The sequence below is a fragment of the Xylocopa sonorina genome, unplaced genomic scaffold (genome assembly GCF_050948175.1).
Source record: "Xylocopa sonorina isolate GNS202 unplaced genomic scaffold, iyXylSono1_principal scaffold0014, whole genome shotgun sequence".
Taxonomy (NCBI): Eukaryota; Metazoa; Arthropoda; class Insecta; order Hymenoptera; family Apidae; genus Xylocopa; species Xylocopa sonorina.
The window spans coordinates 2,585,664-2,606,349 of NW_027490090.1; the positions used below are offsets into that span (position 1 = coordinate 2,585,664).

A 20,686-nucleotide genomic window follows, 5' to 3' on the forward strand; every position below is an offset into this window, starting at 1 on the left:
TCATCGCGGACGTGGATGCACTCACGGATGCATGGAATTTTTCAGCGTACGCAGAAGAAAGTATCCCATTTACCTTTCGCCAGCGATGCCAGCTCGCATCGCGACGGTCTAGTTGCCCGCTTGGGGTTACGACGATTATGACGATATAAATTTCCTTGGCCCGCCATAATTGCGGGAGATTCCACTCGCAGCTATTCTTTACGGGATATTTTCATTTTCCTCCAACAACAGTGCAGCGTGCTTGAAATTCCTTGCAGTTTCAACTCCTGCTCGATGGTTTTTGGTACTCTTTCCTCAGCGAGAAGACGTTTCGTCAATTAACACCGCGTTCGTACCAGCGATGCATTAAAAGCGCATTGCGAGTGCGCGTCAAAATCCCGAATCCATACTTTCGCAGTTTCCAAGGCGCGCGACCCGGAGAACTGGGTCGTTTAAACCGCGTCGCGACCGTGGATCGAAACGAGGACTCGCGCGGCACCGCCATTTCCGTCGCGTCGATAATTATTAACAACGACGATCGCTGTGCCATCGTTGGCGTGTCGCGAACGAAAACCACCGCCTCTGCTTTCGAAAGAGCACCCTTTCTTAGGCTGGCGATGCCTCGAAACAGAAATTACTTATTTTCCCCTGAAAAACGAGCCGCATTGTGGTCGAAGCTGGTCTGTTTGCGCTGTTAATTCCATGTCGCTTTGTCCAGTCAGGACATCTCGCGTCCATCGTGGGCAGAGAAAATGAATTTTCCGCGCGATGGTCGGTCGCTGGGGAAAATTTCAACCCTGGCTGACGCGAGCGCCTTCGTTTCCTCTCGGATGGAAGTAATCGGAATTCGATCCTGGGCTGGATCAGAAACGAAGGGAGCTGTTATCGGGTTCTTTGGTTGGAACGCGAGGGCGGTGAACGATTGGAAACCGAGGGTGAAAGTAATTCAATTTTGCTGTTTCGAACATATTGGATGATTGGAGGGAAATTTATGTGATTCTGCTCCGCTCTCGTGCCGGAGTTCCGACTTTGTTCGACTGGGGGAGTTTAGAAACGCGGTTGGACCAAGGGGTGAAGCGAACTGAGAAATCGCATTCCCCTCCCTCGCTACCTTGTCTCGCTTCCTAATCCGTTCGTCGAGTCGAGAGAATTTCGTGGATTCGTACGTTCCTCGATATTTCTCGTCCTGACTTGACGGCTTGTTCCTCTCGCGGTGTAACATTCTTTTACGCCGATATTGGAAGTTGCAACTTGGTCCACGTTGGGACTGGTTAACGTCGAAACGGACGCGAGCATCTGGTTTAATCTTCGATCAACGATCTAGTCGCGAGATAGCAAAAGGAGACTCGTCACTCAATTTCGAAGGTGGGAAGCGAACCGTTTGCGCGAGTGCTCAAACATCGTCGAACTCGGTTGTACAAGCATAAACACGGGGACGACGTGGCTCACACTCGAGAAAGATGTCAGTGACAAGCGGATCCAGACGTGGATTTCAGGGTACAACGGCACACGCCGTGTTGTCCCTTGAGAATTCTAAATAGCACGAAAGAGAGGATGGAGCCGAGGGGGGTGGCCTGGCTAGGTTGGAAACCACCTCGTGCTGCATCGCGGCACTCGAGCACGTTTGTTAATTAACGTTAATTAATTAAGGAGCCTCGGTGTCCGACTGCAGGCACTTCCTCTCGCAATGTATAACCACCAACGGGATTACAACGTCCTTGCATAACCACTAAATCGTTTCTGAAGTTTCTGCGAGCCGCGTCGAGGCATCGAGGTAGCTGCTTCTCGAAATAAGTTCGCCTTTCGCGAGATGGCCTTAAAGATTCTCGAATATTATCCGAGATAAGATTAATCGAGCCCTTTGATCTGCCTAAATTAACCACCCCTCTTTCGGATAGTCGCACTTGGTGTATCATCAAGGGTTGTCGTTGTTTGCATTAAGCACGCTTGGGGATTATGACGGTATCTGGTGCAATCAGAGATGGTGGTACAAACGGAAGCTGAGTTTGCTCGAGACGTATCGTAATCAACGGAGTTTCATTTTTTATCAGAAATTTCCGACCTCGTCTCGAGGAATTCGGCTCGGAAGAGATACAGCGGGGGTGCACGCACGCGGAAACGCGACTGTACGTTCCCTGGTCGGATAAGAATCTCACCCGCGAGGCTAGATGAATGCGAGGCCCTTAAACCCAGCAGAAAAGGCCTGCCTTCGGGATTCTCGCGGCACGTCTGCGAAATTAGTTCGGGGCCAACAACCAACCAGCGAGTCGGAACGGATCTCTTAATTAAAGAGTCACGCGGATGAATTGGTCGACGGGGCGGCGAACATCCACTGAATTCTCCTCGAGTTCTCCTTGATATCGTTTATCGAACGATCTTGTGGTTTTATTTAACGAATTCCCTGATTTTGTCGCAAATTCTTGGCTCTCGTTCGTCTCGCAGGTCTGCCAAGGGATCGTTGTAATTGGGGTTGGAGGGGTAACGTGGATACCAGTGGGAAATTCGTAATGCGCGAGATTTAAGGGGCGCGATTGCAGGCTGATATCTCGTGGGCAGAGGGCGGATAAGACACGAGACGGAGGGCGAAGAAAAATGGGCGAAATTGGGGGTTGCCCGGCTGGTCACGCGAAGCACCCTTTAACTTGCTGGAAGACAAATCTGTAGTCGTTGGACTTTCAACGAATACCACCGCGGTGCTTTCTTTTTCAGCCGTGCGCGCACGATACGGGAGCCGTCCAATCTCGAAGGAAACGGGTGTTAAGATTAGAAAGAAATTGGGGGTGTTGTATCAAGTCGACTGTGAGACGGGTCATTTTTGTATCACCGTGGAGAATAAAAAACGAGGGGGGTTGTACGGTTTAATTTCTGTATCGTTGGATTACTTCACTGCTGAAGAGGAGAATTTAATAGAGGGTTGGAATGCAGCTCTTGGAGATTACTTTAGATTTTAATTGTATTAGAAGCAAGTGGCCAACCACCCCTGGTTTCTGCGTGTACTTTCGAACGTCGTGATTTCCTCTAAATGCGAGGTTATTAGGCGTAACAGTATCGTCACGTACCGCCTCAGAGTCCATACATTATTTCGATAAAATCGTCGCATTAGTAACAGAGTTGATGGTATAGGAAGGGCGGTGGGGAAAGAAGGGTGGCGGAGGATGGACTCGTGCGAGAGTTGTTATCGCGACTTTTCGCGATTTATAGCACAGCCGTGAGGTATACGCAAAAACCACGGACCCGTAAACTTTGCCAGGCTAGAAACGAACCGAAAAAAATGGAAACTAACAAAAAAAAGGGGGTAGTTAGAGGGTGGCGTAGATAGAATCGTCGTGTTCGATGGGAATTATTTGCGAACGCTTCGTGAATCCTTCTCAGAAAGAGAGACTTGTTTGTTAACAAGCATTTAATTTGTTCTTTACAATTAATATCTTTTTTATTTTTCCACAAAGTTAACGCGATCAGAATGTTCCTTTGTCCCATCTTATTCCACTCGCACCCCCTTCCCGTAAGAGACATTAATTTCTCTTTTCACTCTTAGTCATATTTAGGTTAATCCTCTCCGGTGAGAGGTAATTCCAGAAAAATCAAAAGTTCATTTGTTAAAGAGACACCGTGTCATCCCATTTCGAGAGCATGGTTTCGTGGTAATCGCATTAACGGTTTTACACCGCGAATGTTATCGTTCTAGTTCCGTTTAAAGGTCCGTAACTCAGCTAATTTTTCAACTACCTGATAATCCTTTCGTCGAGGGTAATCAGTGCGTTCGAAAAATCGTAAGAAGTCGCCAGAACGTAGGAATCGAGTCGTTTTCAACCCCCATCGCGGCCGACAAAGTCCGCGGCTCTTTAAATCGTCCGGCTATTGTTTGCTCGCGCAAGTGCACACAATTAACGCGGACCAATTAGCGACAATCGGTAGCTGCAATTAGTTCGACTGTTTTACATTCGTTCGTCGGCCATTGTGAATTTAATGAACCGACGCGCGAGTTTCGCGTAAAAAAAGGGGGCGAGCCGAGGGTTGGACGGAAATTGGTAGGCAGCGGTGCCATTTTCGTACCAAATAGCGTGGGATCGTTTAAACTAGAATGGCAATACGAGATATCTCCAACTTTCTAATAATAATATTAACAAATACGATGCTTGAAGCAGCGATTTCGTTGGAATTAATAACCAATGGAAAAAAGGCCCGTCTGTATAGATATCTGGCGCATTGGACGTGTTTTTAGACGAAGGGTCACTCGAGCTGCGGCACGATTGCCCTGGCAAGTCTGTATTTCGACGGCAAAGTGCTGTGTAAATTCCCGAACATCTAGATTCGTCGAGATTAATGATTGCGTAGCTGGAAATGAAAGCTTCGTTTGCACGGAGCGTGTTCCGGGACGATTGATAAAGCCAGATATCGTCGAAATGGTTAAATTTGTTGTCCAGGCATGCGTGACTGGCGTTTTCGCCCAGCCTGAGGGAAGATCGCTTCCGCCGTCCCTGGTTCGACGATCGATCGACGCGTGCACGAAAAACACGCGCGTCTTCGATGGAAATTCGCTGAGAATGCGGCGCAATAAATTTAACGAAAAATTCGACCAGAAACGCGGGTTCCATCGCGTGCAACACGCATCGGATTAAAGTTTCACGTGCATATTCTGCGCGGAAGAGTGCCCCGTCGCTTTCAGAATGTAATGAAAGAACCAGCCACTCTGTATTCCGTTTATTAGACATCCATATCCTGCCGCGTTACATATTTTAAATTCACCACCAGCCATATCCGGAAAGTCCTTTTTTCCTCTCTTTTTTCAACCAGTTTGAAGCCCGCCTTCGCGCTAGCTGCGCTCGACGAGATTGCAATCCGGGCAGAGAACGCGTAATGCGAAATTGCGTGAATTTCCGTGGCTGCGAACGCGATACGCGGTGGTTCGCGTTGTAAATCACTCGATACGCACCCATTGCAGCTGTTATTGTAGTAATGTCGACGATTGCTATCGAACTCGATTTGAGCAAGCAGCTTTTCAACGCTTTTTCGAGTAAACATCGATTCACGTAGCTGGTTGACTAAAATATTTGTTCGTAAGTGTAGAGAATTTTATGAAACGCGTAACGATTGAGTTTGGTCGAAAAATTCGAGGCACGAGGGGATATTAAAGGGAGAGGAACGGTCTCTTTGAGCTGCGCGCTTCGATGTTCGTTTGAATGTTAAACGATCGCTCGTTTACGCGCTCGACGCGACTGGTAAACAGATATTTCAACTGGCGAGGAACCAAAAGAATTGGGTGGCGAAGATCGATTAATTTCGCGGAGTCGAATTCCGATTCCATTTCGGTGAAATGATAGAGACTCTGCGTGCATCGGGCATATCAATCGGCGCTGTCACTGACCGTGATGCACCCAGGCGTCCCTTTCACGTACTTTTTTCCTGTCTCGATGGTTTTATCGATCCCATCGGCGTGGCAAAAGCATTCCGCGCGTCCTCTGAAAGTTGACACATTTTTATTTCAAAAGGGAACTCGATTTGTAGCACTTCGCCGGCTGACAATGGAATTACCAAAGATTTTTCGAAATCGAGAAAATGTGCCATTTTATCGATTCCGTTTCGCGCGTTTCCCACGAAACGAGAGAAGAGGGAGAAAAAAAAAAATAGAAGCGAGCGTCGAACACGAAAAAACGAAGTCTGCGACCGATGGACGACAACGCGAAGTCTGCTGCTAATGAAGCGTTAATAAACCCTTTCACCCAGCGGGCAGGCTGCTTTTCCAAAGAATAAAATTCCAAAGGCAACGCGCGCGTTTTCATTCTGAAATGCGTCCGCGGCTGAACGAATGGCTTCCTCTGTGCATTTTCTATTTCGTCGCATTGAAACAGCGCGGTGTGATGCGCGCTGTCGGAACTTTCGTGATAACGCGCTCGTAACGCGGAGGTGTAACTTTCAGCGTGATTGTTCGCGAACTATACGCTCGTCTGATTACCCAGCTACGTGTACAGCCCTGTTACACGTGTGTGGTCGCATAAAGGGTACGTCCTGGTGGCTCTCCGCCACGTGTGCGCCACTTCCACACCCCCTTCGCCGTCGTACGCGATGCAGCTCGCGCGTGGAAGTCGACGCTGCTGTATGGGGTGTACAATATCACGTGGCGAACGGCTAACGAGGCTGCTGCGGCTACAGGAAGCACGATCTTACCGACAGAATGCAGCTTCCGTTTTGTAATTAGAGGAAGGCGCGAGGTTCGCCCCCTCCAGGCAAGGGCGCGCCACCCACGGCTGCCTGCGCGCCGATTAATCCTGTAGATAATTAAAACGGAAGCGGCTTACGCGTTATTCCTCCGCCACCCTCTTCGCCTCCACTTTTATCGTTCGTTTGATTTACTGGGACAACGGCGTGGACCACCCACCGAACCCTTCGTTACTGCACCCTGAATCCACACCGTATACGAGTGCTTATGGCGGCTGTAGAAATTTTACGTCCTTTTTACCTTCTCACGGCAGCCGTGCGAAGCTGTTCCGCGGTCGTTCTGGAAATTTAGGATGACCAGCGACTTTAGAGCGCCTCGTTCTCCCTTTTTTTCTCTCCTCTCGACCGTTGTTGTTCCTCCTCTGCCTCTCTCTGGGGTGCTTCGCGGCTTTGATGGGCTTTGCGAACTGTCGTCGCCATTGATCGCGTAAGTTACGGTTACTCGAGCCACTATCCGGTACAAAAACTTGTCAAAAGTATGATACAGGGGCTGAGGAAATATTTCTTTTCCATCGCAGGGAGCTACGACGGCGGAGCCTGAAATTGCGAATATCAGAGACAATTTTCCACGCTCGCAAGGAACGAACGCGTGCATAAATAGTGGGTCACACGTAGAACCCAGAGTCGCGCGTTCTCCCGTCTTTCTTTCGACGATAAGGATCGTGGTCGATCTATCAATGCCGCGTTTAGACCCGGACAAACCGCGGGGACGATATTAATAGCCGTTCTAAATACCAGCGAGTGTTTATCGAGGAATTAACTGGTCCGTTCCCGCGGTATTCGAGATTTAAACGCGGGAATGAAACCTTCTGCCGTGGATTATCGACTACGGTGGGTATTCGCTGGGTAATTCCCGCGAGCTCGCTGGGGATGTTCCCGTCTCTGTATCGCGAGGATTCCCACCCCCGTCTGGCGCTGCTTCGCGTCGTTGTCGATGCGCGATCGAATTGTAACGGCGGTGGAAAGAATTCTGGATTATCATAATTCCACGTTTGAAACGCGGAACTTGGCGCGAGTTAATCCTCAGAGCTGAGAACGTGCATGGTATTATCCCTCGAACGATGACGTAATATTGTCTTAACTAACGATGAGTTATTTATTCGTACGTGCTTCGTTAAAGCCGGATGCTTCTGTTGGTTTGGCGAGAAATGATTAACGCAGTTGGAGAGGGACTCTGGACTACCCTGGGGGATGAAAAGCGTCCGGCAGCCACCGCGATGGAAGAAAAATGATATATTTACGAGATATCGGGGTCGTTTCCGCTCCATGCAAACGAGAGGAGCTGTTTTTCGAGAACGCGGGCCCTTCGCGGAGTAATAACTGCCAGGCTGAAAAGTGGGTCGTTTGGAGACGCGAGGAGGCCATAACATTTTATTTGTTGGCCATGTTACGTCTATACCGAGGCGTCGATCCAGCATCGCGCATTATCCCAAGCCTGGACAAGCATTCTTCCCCCCCCCCCCCCCCCCCGTCTTCAGGGAAACTGGGCCACCCGCCATTGTTCGATATTATTTATCGCGTTCATTAATTCTTCCACCCCCGTTCACGACCTTCGACGATTCTTTTCGATTGACCCGCACCCCTTTCATTCTTCGAATCTCGATCAATTAAGTTGGAGAATGCGACGCGTGGACCTCGCGACGAAAACAACCCCCTGTTTTTTCTTTTTATTTACATCTTGGGGTTGATATCGAGCTTCGTATTTAATTTGTGCAATATTAACATACAATTTGGAATTTTCTTTCTCTTATTCGTGGATATATATTTTTAGAGACCGATAAGGGGGTATTTGAAAAAAGGTGAACGAAACTCGCTTGGTTGTTTTATTGTGTGTACGCATCACCGGTGAAACAAATTTCTGTTGCGTCTGTAAATACCAGCATGCTGAAATATCCCTGGACGGTCTCTTTCCGCGTCCGCGAGTGACTCGCTGGTTGGAATTTGTATTTTTCGATAAATAAAACTGTTATCATCGAGTTCGAATCTTTTCCCTCTCGGATGAATATTTATTGTCGCCAGCTTTATATCGATCCCTCCGCGTTCTCGTTAAAAATCAGTAGTCATTACATATTCTTCCTTTGCAAGTATAAAAACCCACTTCCCTGAAACTGTAAGTCCATCTCCTCGTTCATTACCTCGAACAAGAATTCAGCGACCCTCCACTCAATTTAGAATCCCCAGACGCGCACGAACAATCTCATTTCTAACTCCATTAAAGGAGTAAGTCGATTTGAGCAACGCGGATGAGAGTTTCCCCCACGATATTTTTATTCTCGCATGCATAATACCACAGTTGCGAGGGCATTTCAGGTACCCAAATGTTCTTACCCATCTTTGATACTCTATCCATCTTCTTTCGAATGCAACACCTGGTTTACTTAGTCGAGATGGGGTTGGTCGAGTGTCTCAACGATATCCAATGACTTAGAGTCTCAAGAAACCTTAAACATCGAATTAAACACCTTTTGTGTTCAATTATCTAAAAATCAGATGATCAGAACTCTTCGTTCTCGACAAAAGACGTTCGACCAGTGCCTCGATGGGATCGATCGAGAGGGTAGGGGCGTGAAAAGCCACGGGGTTGGATCGAGATGTATGGTGGCGTTGGTTGAACGATCCGAATCGTCGAATGCCGTTTTGAAAAGGGACGTGAATTTATCGCGGCCCGTGGCAGAGGAGACTGCGAGTCGTGGAGGCGATCCAGAGGGTGAGGGGGTGGCCCAGCGAGGGCGTGTCGCTTATTATACTTTCTTATTATTTATCGACTCCCATAAATACCGTCTCCACGGCGGCGGTGGCTGCTAGCTGGGCGAGATTTACGAGGCTCTTGAATTAGCGTCACCCGGCCCGGTATTTTTCATCGGCGTATTAATTCGGACACGCTTTACCCCCTCGATCGAGCCGAGGAATCCATTAACGGCGATCGAACCGCCAGCCCAGCGCTGGCTAACGCGAAAAGAAGTCGCCACGATGATTACCAGCCGTTTTATCGAGTTCCACGGAGATAACTGAATAGTTGGGGGTTAGAAGGGTGTTATTTGGAGGGCCACGGGAAGACCAAGAGCGATGTCGTCGGGAACCTTGTAATTTACCTCCTTCCGGGGCTTAAGAGTTGTACTTCGCGATGAATTGGATTTTTCCTACGGCTATTAGAGCCTTTATGCTTCCGCTTGGTGGCTTTGAAGAATCTTACGCTTCATTCGCACGTGCCAATAACGAAGAAACTCGTTTCTTGGGTTGAGAAATAATGAAAATCTATCCAGAACGATTGATTTGGTGTTCCACGATCAGGATCGCCCAAAATGGCGCGATTCTTTCTCGATGCCCCTCGCTAATGACGGCCATTTAGTTGCACAGCAGACTCGCGGCACGGTTATACCGAAACTTAGATCGTTTCGCGAGGCTGGAATAAATGGCGGCCTCCCACGGCATTGATTTAATACCAGCCAGTTATTATTATGCGAGCGTGGTCCGCGAAGGAAGCGTGGAGTAAATCTATCAGCGGGAATTATCCTCCCTCGGATTTGGACTCGCTGTTATTTTCGCGAGGTGAAATACGAGGCCAGACGATGCTCTACGTCACGCTCCAAGGCGTTTAAATAATCGCGCGGTTCGCAAAAAAATCCATTCCCTTTAAAAATCGTTAGAAGCGAACTTTTCGAAGATCCGTTCAGGAAGAATAAAATTCCAGCGACAGAGCATCGAGTGAAATTCATATTCAGCTTGACGCCAGGTCGCGGATAAAAAGGTGGAGAGGTTATCGTATTTGCATCAGGGGTGAACGCGTTACACCCGTGGACGAGCACGCGTGAATTTACAGCGTGTCGACGTTTGTTCTTGTAAAAACTGTCCCGCGTCTCTGCATTTCGCCTGCCCTCGCCCTCGTCGCGCGACTTTACGAGGGAATTCACGCGATTTCCAATACAAAACTCGTTCCCGTTTTATCGCAGCGGCGTCTGCGGTCGCGAAAATCTCCGCGTGGATCAATCGTCGATTCGAAATTACCTCCTCTCCCTCCAGTTTCCTCGAAATCCTCCAGCAAATGGGAACCTTGGTCGCGTAAGTACGAATTCCCCTCGTCCTGGTTAGAATTTTTAGTTGGTCCCGCGTTGAAACGATTTCTTCGCCCAGCTGCAGTCTCGAATGAATCATTGTCTGGCCCCATACAGGAAGTATAGGGGGCTGACATGCTCGGAAGATAAATTATAATTAAACGTCCAGAAGGAAACGAGCGAAACCACTCGTGGCAGTGGCAAGAACTGTGATTGATCTGTCGCGAAACGACCCTTCGCGAGCAACTATTTCGCGATTTAATGCTGCTGTGTACGTAAATAATTAAACGATTCGTATGCAGATGTCGATGGAGAGTCCATCAGAGGGTCGAGGAGCTCTCGAGGGAGGGATTGAAAGGCGAGGCGTCGCGTGAGATTTTTCAATTCCGCGGGAACGTCGACCCGATTCGATTCGAGAGAGGGTAGTTGGTCGCGGAATGGCCTTTTCCGGTATGAGATGCTTTCAACGCGGCCCCCGATGGAGTTCCGCCGTCCCACGGGATTCTCGTGGTATTTCAAGGCCACGATCGGCGGAAAATCCGTTTAACGCGACTTTCCGCCGATAAATCTGGTGAACGTGTTTCCGCTCGCGGTGGACTGTGAAACTGGACCCTTTGGCTTGCTTTTTTCTCTCGTTTCGTTGACGGGTCATTGGCCGTCCGCTGCTTGAATTATTCAGGCCTGTCGAGCCTTTAATTTCGCGCTCTCAGGCTTGTCAGTGGGTCCAGGATTAATCGAGAGGCGAAACGGTTAATTGATCGAACGATGGCTGTGCTTGTTTATCATAATTTGGTGCTAATAAAACGAACGAAAATTAATTCGCAGCAGGGAAATTAAATCCGCGTGATGTTTTTAAATGTTAGGGGATTAAACGGGACCGGAATTTTCTGTATCACTTGAATTTAATTACCTGGGATCTGCGAATGTTAAAACAAACCAGAACGATGTATAGAAATTTTTTACAGCCGCACTGTACTTTGCTCTCGCGGTCTTTTTTCGTATATCCGTGAAATTGTTCGCGAAATTCCAACGTTTCCACGGGTATCGTTTTAAAAATTAAATCAGCGCGTAGAGAAGTAATAATATTTAACGTGAATTTAATATTTCCGACGAGCACGACGGCGAGATCGACTCGTCAGCGATGTTTCGCGTCGACGTGATCCTGCAAGATGATCCTCGCAGCCATGCTACCACTCTTTGTTAGGCGTGGAACGAGGACGCTCGCGGTGGACGACGGTAAAACGGCCCTATTTCTCGACAATCGCCTCCCCTTCCTGTATCTCATCCGTAAGGTTGCCTTTTTCCTATCTCTCGAGGTCTTTCCACCCTCGTCCTATATTCCAGAGCCGCCATTTCCGCGTTCCTCCGGTTCTCCACGAGCAGTGCTAGGCGATAAGAGGACGTGTACCTCTCGAAAGGGGTGATGAATACGCGGTGGCTCTTTTAAAACTTGGTCTCTCGACTAACTTTTGATTTCTGACCAGTTAATGGCTACCATCAGCTTCTGTGGATTTACTTTGGCCACTGTAATTCTCTGGATGAGGTTAGAGGGAGGGTCCAAGGGTGCATCGACGACGACAGAGGGAAAAAAGGCAGTTACGCATAGTGTTTCACTAAGGACTTTTAATGATCGAAGGGGCTCCTATAAAATCGGGAATTAAAGGGTGCCAGAGGGCAAGGAGACTGAGTATTTAAATGGATTCAATTTGGAACCGAGCCAGGAGTCGTCCGACACGCCGTGCCAGCCGACGAAGGATAGACGCTCGTAAAAGATGCAACTCGGTTCGTTGAACGAATTAATAGCGATCTCGAGGGATCGGACGGCTATTCGACTGTTCGAATACGATTTCCTTGATTGATCGCTGGCTTTGTGCTGGCCACGGTGTCCCTCGGACGGTTCGAGGGCCTACGATCAGCTGAATGGGCGTCTTGGAATTTATTATTATCGCTATCAACGCGTACTCCATCTACCTTGCCATAAAACGAAATTATCCTACGTACTTAAACCGCCATTCCTCCAAATCTACACGGTGGAGCGAAATACGCGAGTTTCTCCTGATCCTGGTTAATGTTTCTCCGGCAAAGCGGTTCAAAATCGGTATTAAACGATATTGGTAAGGGCTGGTACACATCTCTGGGCTAGACGCATGGCTGCACGCATCGAAACATCGATCGCGGTACTAATTTCGTTTACAAGCAGTTCGCGGCAGAGCTGCCCGTGCAGCTGGCGCAGCTTCACGGCCAGCACCGCCATCGCTAAAGGGTGAAAAGCAACTATTACCCTCTCAGTGGTACCATAAAGCGGATTCCACCGTCTGTTTCAGATACGGCGCGCTTGAACGTTCAAATGTTTGCACAGCGTTTCGCTACGGTCAGAACCATTGATGGTAACCGGTTCGCTTTCGCTTTACCTTAATTAAGACAACAAGACGTTACGATATAACTCCATGGTTAGGTCGTTTCCACGATTTTTACCATTTTTATGGAACCCCAACACCTGTCGAATAATTTATGTTTCGTCCCTTTGGTCCTGCTTTGTGGAACAGCATAATTATTACAACGGGTAATTGACTAATTTTATATCCTGGGTAATTAATTAATGTATCGAAATGGTAACGCGAACGTTATTGTACCGTGGCGTTGTCCTGGGAGTCCGTGTTTGCTTTCCAACGAAAGACCGGATTAATAACTAAAATTAACGCAAAATGTGTCGAACCGTTTCGGTTGTTTCCAATCATTTTCATACCCCACCGCTAACGCGGCGTGCTCTCTAATTCGTTATTCGAATTTTTCGAACGGGGCTGGTTAAATTAACGAGTCGAACGCGTAAATTTATTCAACATTTTAACGAACGTCGCTGCGTTTCAATTATTCCAATCCTGGCGGACTTCGAGCTGGATCTTCGGCTCCGATGAATATATACGATAAGAAAGTAAAGCCACAATTTACTAATTAGTAACGATATACCCGGAGAACATTTAATTACAACCGTTTATTAAGGCCACGGCGAGAGGGAAATCCAATAAGCGTCTTATTAAATATTCACGAGTGTTATAGTCCGGTGACTTCTGAACAGCAAACACGGTTCTGTCCACACGCTCGTCGAGGATAATGTATTCACCTAAAATCCGCACTTGGTTCGTATTATTTATCGTCAATGTGAATTCCCAACGCTCCGCATTTCGATCCTGCTCCCAGCAATTTTTCGTGACGAACGAGAGATGGTTTTATCGCGAAGATAACTCCTGGTATTATACAGAATCAGCCCAGCGGATCGAGGGAAATTCTATCTTGGAACGACATCTGGATTCGGTCCGCGCCATTACTCGCGACGAGGCGATTGAATCGCGTTCGAGCCAGCGTCGGAACCGGACGCGCATCGATCCCCCTCTCGCTGCTTGACACGTCCCAGACATATTTATACATTCGACAGGTCGATTCGCTGATAACGGCACGTCGCAGCCTCTGGCTCCGCTCCATTTGCCGGAAACTTTCGGGGACGAGGCTCGTCCGGTGTCTCGAGGCATCCACCTCGCGTTGACAGCGTGGCTGAAGCCATTTACTTTTGTCACGTCAACGGATAAGCTTCTCAGGTTCCAGCCGGGACCAACGCGTCTGCCTGCCGCCATTTTGGTGCACGCGCGACCGTTCCTCGAGCTGCGATTCGCCGTGTAAAATCGCTGAGTGGTTAAATTACGGTCGCGTCGGTCGCGCGAAATTCGTGTTCGACTGGGAACGGTTTACGGGCAACATCAACGCCCGTTATTGGATAATACTTGAGTTACACGTGTTTCGACCCCACTCGATGTCTGTTTCGCGTATATACGGCTTAATTAATTCGTCATCGAGCGTAAGTGGCTCGAAACGAGCGTTTGTTCGAGCGCACGGAAAATGGGCGGACGGGAATTTCGATTGTTATCGCGGGGACTTGATTTTCAAGTCGACGATCCGACGATTGATTTTCGTGCCCCCCGTGTTATTTCTTTGTTTCGCGTCCGCTTGTTACTAGCCATTGTTCCTCCGTTGACCCAGTTCCGGGACCGGAAATTATCAGTTTGTCATTAAAGAATGACCCATATTGGATTTTTCACGGTTATTGTTCACTGCGAATTCGATTATTCGACCGTAGCAATTTCACGCGGGCATCAAACGTTCCCAGCCTCGAGGATCCTTCGTGTTTTTGGTTATCGTGATACCACTCTCGAAATTTTAGGCTCCGCTATTTTTTTATCCATCCCTCCATCGATTCTCTACGCGAGTATTTCATGCTTCCTTTTTAGTGCCTTGCAATTATTATTTCTCGCGATATTTAGTGGAACCAAAATGGCGTATCCGCGTCGTTCCTTCGTATCGATAAGAATCTGAAGGGGAATTTCGACAATAGCGATGGAAATTTTGGAATTCGTCAATTTCCCGAGTTTCAATATTAAAAGCCAGTTTCCCAGCGGGGTTTTATGGCGTCGTAAACCTCGTTTCCAAAGAAACGCCGAAACAGGGAACGGAGAGCACCGCAGGAATAATCAAGAAAAGTTACGACGCGCCGTTGGCGAGAACCATCAACGTGTATCTTGCCAGGGTAGCAATGATCTCGCGAGGCTAAGACTCGAAATGAAACCGAGTTTCTGCTCGTTCGACTGTTATTCTCGCGGACGCGGTTACTCGGAAAATTTGCATCTTTTTCTGCTCGTTCTTTTCTCCTCGTCCACGGAACGAGTTGGTCGAACCCAAGTACAGAGCTGCCAGATACCGTCGTGGAAAATTTCACGGCGAGTCTTATCGCGAACCGTGGAAATATGCGCGTCCACCCGTTCGAAGACGATGCGCCACCCCTAAATTGGCCCACCCTCGCTTTTTACCGGCTGCTAACACTTCTTGTCGCCAGCTCAACCTTTTTCCTATGCGTCACCATGGTTAGGGTTTTTGCGTTTACTCATTTATTATGCACACCAGTTAAAATATATTATATTTAAGGTTTGCTGCACTTGGAGTGCACCCAGAGCAATGTCAAGCTTTGCATCCCAGTTGCAGAACGAGTCTTCTGTATTATTATAAATTATATGGCACTACTAATTAAAGAATGGTTGGTTATTCTCTGGAAAACTGACTTTTCCACCCTTAAACGAAAGGAAACGGACTTCCACCACAGTTTGGCATTCCAGTGTCTAAAATATTCGAAGAACGTTGATCCATTTGGGGTTGTTTTCCCCGCCCTTTCGAATAGCGTCGAAGATTTGCCGAAGAAATCCGCGGCATCCCATGGAAGGAGATTTGACAAATGGTTTTATGCGGCAGTTGACGCCCCCGGTTGATGCGCGTACGTGCGCGTGACACGTGTCGCGTGTGTGTCGTCTCGCGTGACCCCAACGGGAACCTGAGAATATGTCATTCCTCGACGTTCGTGAAATGGATGGCGGCGGGTTGACGGCCGCCCTCGATGCTGAAATTTCGGACGGAGAGACCGCGCGACGGAATAATGCGTCGACGAGCCGACCCCTCCCCCCCCAGGATTACTGATTGAACGAGCATCGAGCTGGATTCCATTCGAACGGAATTACTTTCCGCGTCGCATGGCACACTGGCCAATTTCGACGATCTCGAACCGGTGTTTTCCAATCTTTCACCTTTTGCAATATTCAGATAATCCTCTGGCGTCGTTGCTCGATGGCAACGTAATTCAGGCTCGATGGTGTTTAATGCTCGACTTAATCGAAACGATAGAACTGTTGGAAAAAGTCGCTGGACTATGCAAAATGTGTCCTAGCGTTATGTAACCGAGCGGAAACGGCTCGCAAGAGGACCATCCGGTGGTAATGTTCAGCGTGCACTCTGGGAAAGGGGTAGTAATCGGGGTGCAAGGCGATCAGGAACGAGACGGGAACACGTTGAGCTCGCTAATTGCAAAAACTGCCCGCAGCGTCCACCCAAGAAAAGAGAGGGTGGGACCACGTTTCTTCGTTTACGTTCAACGTAGCCGTTCAATTTCATTTCGCACGCGATTTCGACTTTGTTACTTAACTTCCTGCAGAGAATCGTCTTCGTGTTCGAACACGCGAGACGAAATGTTTAAACGTTGCGCTCGTATATAAAATAGGGGTTGTTTCGTTCCTTCGATATTATACGAGCTGTGGAAAATGTAAAGAAAGAAATATATTTATAGCCCTGTACGCGGGGCATGTGAATCGTTCTCTCTTTTGTGGAACGCCGGCTGTGTTTTATCTTTACGACACCGTGCCATTTCCACGTTTCGTAAAGTTTTTCCAGCTACTCCCATAATGGACGTACACGCGGTGGAACATCTTGTTTCGTGTATGCTCGTGTTTAATCGCGTCGCGGAATAAAGATCGAGGGTTGTGGCCACGTTTTACGAATTTCCGTTGCTTCGTCTTCCTGCACTGGTAGTTTTTTACAAGTGCAAAATAAAGAATTGGGATTTAAGGAAGTGGGTGGACACAAATGGCAGGTTTCGCGAATGATAGGGACGAAGGAGTTAATGTTTACGACCAAGAGAAATGTCCCGATCGATTACACGTTCCGTTCTGCTCGCGAATGATTGCAGGTTCTGCTCTCTCTCTTCTTATATACGGCCAATTACGCCCTCTGCACATACACCCTCGCGTCGCTGAGATACGTTCGTGTTACGAGTCGCGTTGCGTTTCAACTTCGTGGCTGGAATTCCTTGCTCGATGTTTTAAGGGAAATTATTTTCCAGTAAGCGAGCCAAGGAGGCGAGGGACATCCATCAATTTATAATTACCACATTGTCCAACCGTCCTTTAATTAAGCCCCGTTCGAAAGAGTGCTTAGTTAAATGGAAGAGTAATTAAGTAACTTAAGCTGTTCGCTGCGAGGAAGCTTCGAATAATTATGCCACTGGGAGTTTCAATATTGTCCCCTAATTTATTCGATGGCGTGCATCTCGTAAATTTCGTCATTACTTTAGTTTAACACGTAGCATCGTACGTCTGACCATTCGTAGTCGCCCATACTCCACGCGCCATTTAATTCCACCAGCGCACTCTGGACAGAATAAGTTCGAACTAACGTCGAAATGGTCCACGTGTTTCAGATGTCCTGACAGCGGGCCCCGGGCCACCAGGATGCCGACAGACGACGACTATGGCCGAAGAGAACGTCTCCTACTGCACCAACATCCGATCACTCAGTACGGGTCCTCGTCGTCTCTGGTCCCAGGATCGAGTACTGGAACGTCTGGAAGCGTCGGTTCCCAGATCGATCCCACTAGCTCCACGGAGTGTTACAAGTCCCAGCAGCGACAGCAGCAAGCAATCGACCCGCGATCGAGCGCTGCTAACCAAGATCGTTACCAAACCGATCAGCCAGGGCAAGGAAACGAGCACCTCGATTATGGAGCCCGGGAGCGGATGCCTGGCATCGAGAGGCACGACAAGTCAACGGACAAGCCGACTATCGACGATTTCCCAAAGTCCTGCGCGGAGACGCGCTCGATGCAATCGAATTGCGAGCGATTCGGTCACTACCAGAGCCAAGAGAGGTTCTCTCAGTCCACCCTGCAGACGCACCATCAGTTCGCCGCGGGTAGAGCCAGTGGGACAGGGCAAACGTTGCCCCAGAACGTCCTCGCGGATCGTTTCCCGCGGTTCAACGAGCTCGCCAGTCTACACGGTGAACAGAGGCTGTCGTTGGCCCCGAGCGAGCCCTTTCAGCCGATCAGCAGCGGCGAGCTTCGGTTCCATCATCCGGGTAACGAGCTGGTGTCGAACGGGAACGAGTACGCGAACAGCAACATCCTGGTGTCGTCCAATTGCGCGACCAGTCCGTTCTCCTCTGAAACGTTCCCCTCCCCGCCATCGCCGGCGCCAGCGAACGACCGTTTCGTCCCACCACCGCCACTCTCGCCCAGCCCAAGCGAGAAGTATGCCTCGACCCAGAGCCTGGCTGGTTATCCTGCTGCTGATAGGATTCTGCCCCCAGGTTCTCCAAGCGCCAGATATGGCGGGGGCACAGCACCGGCATCCCCGATGCCAGCAGAGGAACGATTCTCATCGGCGGAGCGACTACTGGCCAGCCAGCAATCGACGCCAGGTGTGCACGAGCCCAAGGACCAGCAACGATACAGCGGAGCCAGCGATCGTCTGCTGTCAGGCTCCTCACCAGTGCTGGGAAGCTTGCAAGCCAGTCTACAAGGCGACAGGTCAGGTGTATACATCCCAGGGAAAGATGCCACCGGGTCCAGGTACACAGCCATCTCCACGGACAGGCTGCTTTCCTCATCGCCTATACACGCACCAGTCCCAGAGAGGTTCGCCAGCAAGTCGACCGAGCGGTACATCGGCGGTTCGCCAGTCCACGACAGGTACCATCGCCAGGAAACGTCGTCAGCCAACGTCCACCACGATCGTTACTCGTCGATATCGTCGAGCGCTGAAAGATTCCTCGCGAACTCGCCTAACCCCGAGGCCGCTCACCAACGATACTCGTCGACGGAGAGGTCTCTGCAAGTCTCGTCGAGCGGCAGCGAGCAGAGACGCCTGTACGCGGACAGAGGCGTCGAGACGGTCTGCCAGAAGTACGCGGACAGATCGAACGGATCCCCAGCGCCCACGGATTTCAACAAGTACTCCAGCTTCCAGGACGCAGGAAACGGTCAGTCCAGATACGTCGGCAGTGGCGATCGCTTCAACGACCTCGCGATACAACGGTGCGGTCAATCGCGAGGCAACGATCGATTCTGCGTGTCCACCGATCGTTATCTCGCTAGTTCGTCGCCAGGACACGACGGAAGACTTGGAACTAGCGACGCATCCAGATACGTCGTCGCGGGATCGTCGACGGAACGGCTGCTCTCCGCGACGTCCTCCTCGTCCTCCTCCTCGACCGACACCACCGCCAGATATCACTCCTCTTACACGAACGCGACAGCCACGCAGTCCTCCTCATCGAACGATCGTTTCACCTCCATCTCGCCCACCCCTGAATCAACCAACACCAATCTGCGATCGGGAACCAGCGTCGTGGGCAGTTCCAACTACCAAACCGCTACCAAGACCAGCGTCGACAAGTATCTTCAGGTCTCAAAGTCCGTGCAGAGCTACGCCAGCGATCGCTATAACGTCGCGAACTCGAGCGACCAATTCGACAGGCTCAGTCAAGACCGTTACGACAGATTCGCGAACCCTGTCGCCACCACGGATCGATTCACACCCTCCACAGGTACTCCCGATCGTTTCCACTCAGCGACCGATCGATACTCGCCTGTACGAGCCGCGGACAAGTATCTGTCCTTACCAAAACCAAAGGATCGATACACTGGTCGCATAACGCCGATCTCGTCCTGCGGCACTTCCGTGGCCGCGACGTCGACCGATCGCGCTTACGGGTCGAGCAGCGCCACCGGAAGCTACGTCCCTCCGACCGCGCACACGCCAGTCGAACGCTACGTGCCTCAACCACCTCCAGAGGTGCTCTATCCGGACAGATACGTCGACAGATACGTTCCACCCTCCGTGCACACGCCTACCGATCGTTACGTGCCCACCAACGATCCCGCTGATCCGTACATGAGGCGGGATCTCGGATTCCATCATCATTATCGGCTACCACCGCCCGCTGGCTACCCGTACCACCAGCACTTCCGGCTACGCGGCTTCGCGTACGCGTCGCCAGGTCGCCTAGGCGGCAGCCCAGGCTCGAGCAGCTCCAGCAGCTCCGCGTCTAATCAGAGGGATGGCTTCTCGATGTCCCCGTTGCTGCGGCCCAAGGTGCGCGCCTCTGCGGTCGAGTTCCCGACCACCTCCACCGGCGTCGTCACGCGGCACGCGTGCACCAATCCACCCTCCTGTTGCAACGAGGCCTCGAGCAGCGGGAGATCCTGTTGCCAGGCTATTAGGCGATCTCTGCCACCAGGCGCGCTGCCATCGATACCCACTCAGTCTTCCTGGTAAGTCATCCTCTACATCGCGTCTTCGACTCAATTTTTCTTATGCAATTCTGAAGATGGGCGTTGTCAACAGCAAAACAGATCTTCGTTAGCAGGGAAAGTTGGCTTGCTCGAGGTCAGCCAGCTGCAAAGGGATTCCCAAACACCGTGCATCGCGTTAATCTCTGTAACGGGGTCGAAGTTGCCAGTGGAAAAAATGAATTGCGGTACAAATGGAAGTGGAGAGGCGCGCGCGGATTGTCTGGTCGTGGGATTAAGGAACACAGGAGCGCGGATAATATACGCGTGCCCCGTAATCATACGCCCTTATAATAAAGCTCGCGAATTAGAATGGAAGAGCCTTAATTGCGGGATGAAGGTTATTTAGTGGGGGAAGAGGGGGCGAGACTTGCCAGGCGCACTCTCCTGACTCAATTTCCAGCTCGCCTCGATATTAAAGCTCGAGATTACGCGGCGCACGGTTTAACTTTCGACGGCAGCACGGTGTGCAGGTTGTGCGTGGATTCATGGCGCCCTTAAT

The 20,686-nt window shown here is 49.9% G+C and overlaps 2 protein-coding genes across 5 annotated transcripts in view; one reads left to right on the forward strand and one right to left on the reverse strand.

Annotated features, from left to right (window-relative positions):
* Nucleotides 1-20,686, reverse strand: part of LOC143431826 (facilitated trehalose transporter Tret1-like) — a 352,198-nt gene that overhangs the window by 27,366 nt on the left and 304,146 nt on the right. The gene's annotated exons all lie outside the window — the stretch shown is intronic.
* Nucleotides 1-20,686, forward strand: part of LOC143431853 (uncharacterized) — an 85,551-nt gene that overhangs the window by 22,298 nt on the left and 42,567 nt on the right. For all 4 annotated transcript variants that reach the window (XM_076908829.1, XM_076908826.1, XM_076908827.1 and 1 more), the window contains exon 3: nt 17,314-20,166. In XM_076908829.1, coding sequence (XP_076764944.1) covers nt 17,345-20,166 — 2,822 coding nt within the window. In that variant the 5' untranslated portion in view covers nt 17,314-17,344. The remainder of the gene's footprint in view (nt 1-17,313; nt 20,167-20,686) is intronic.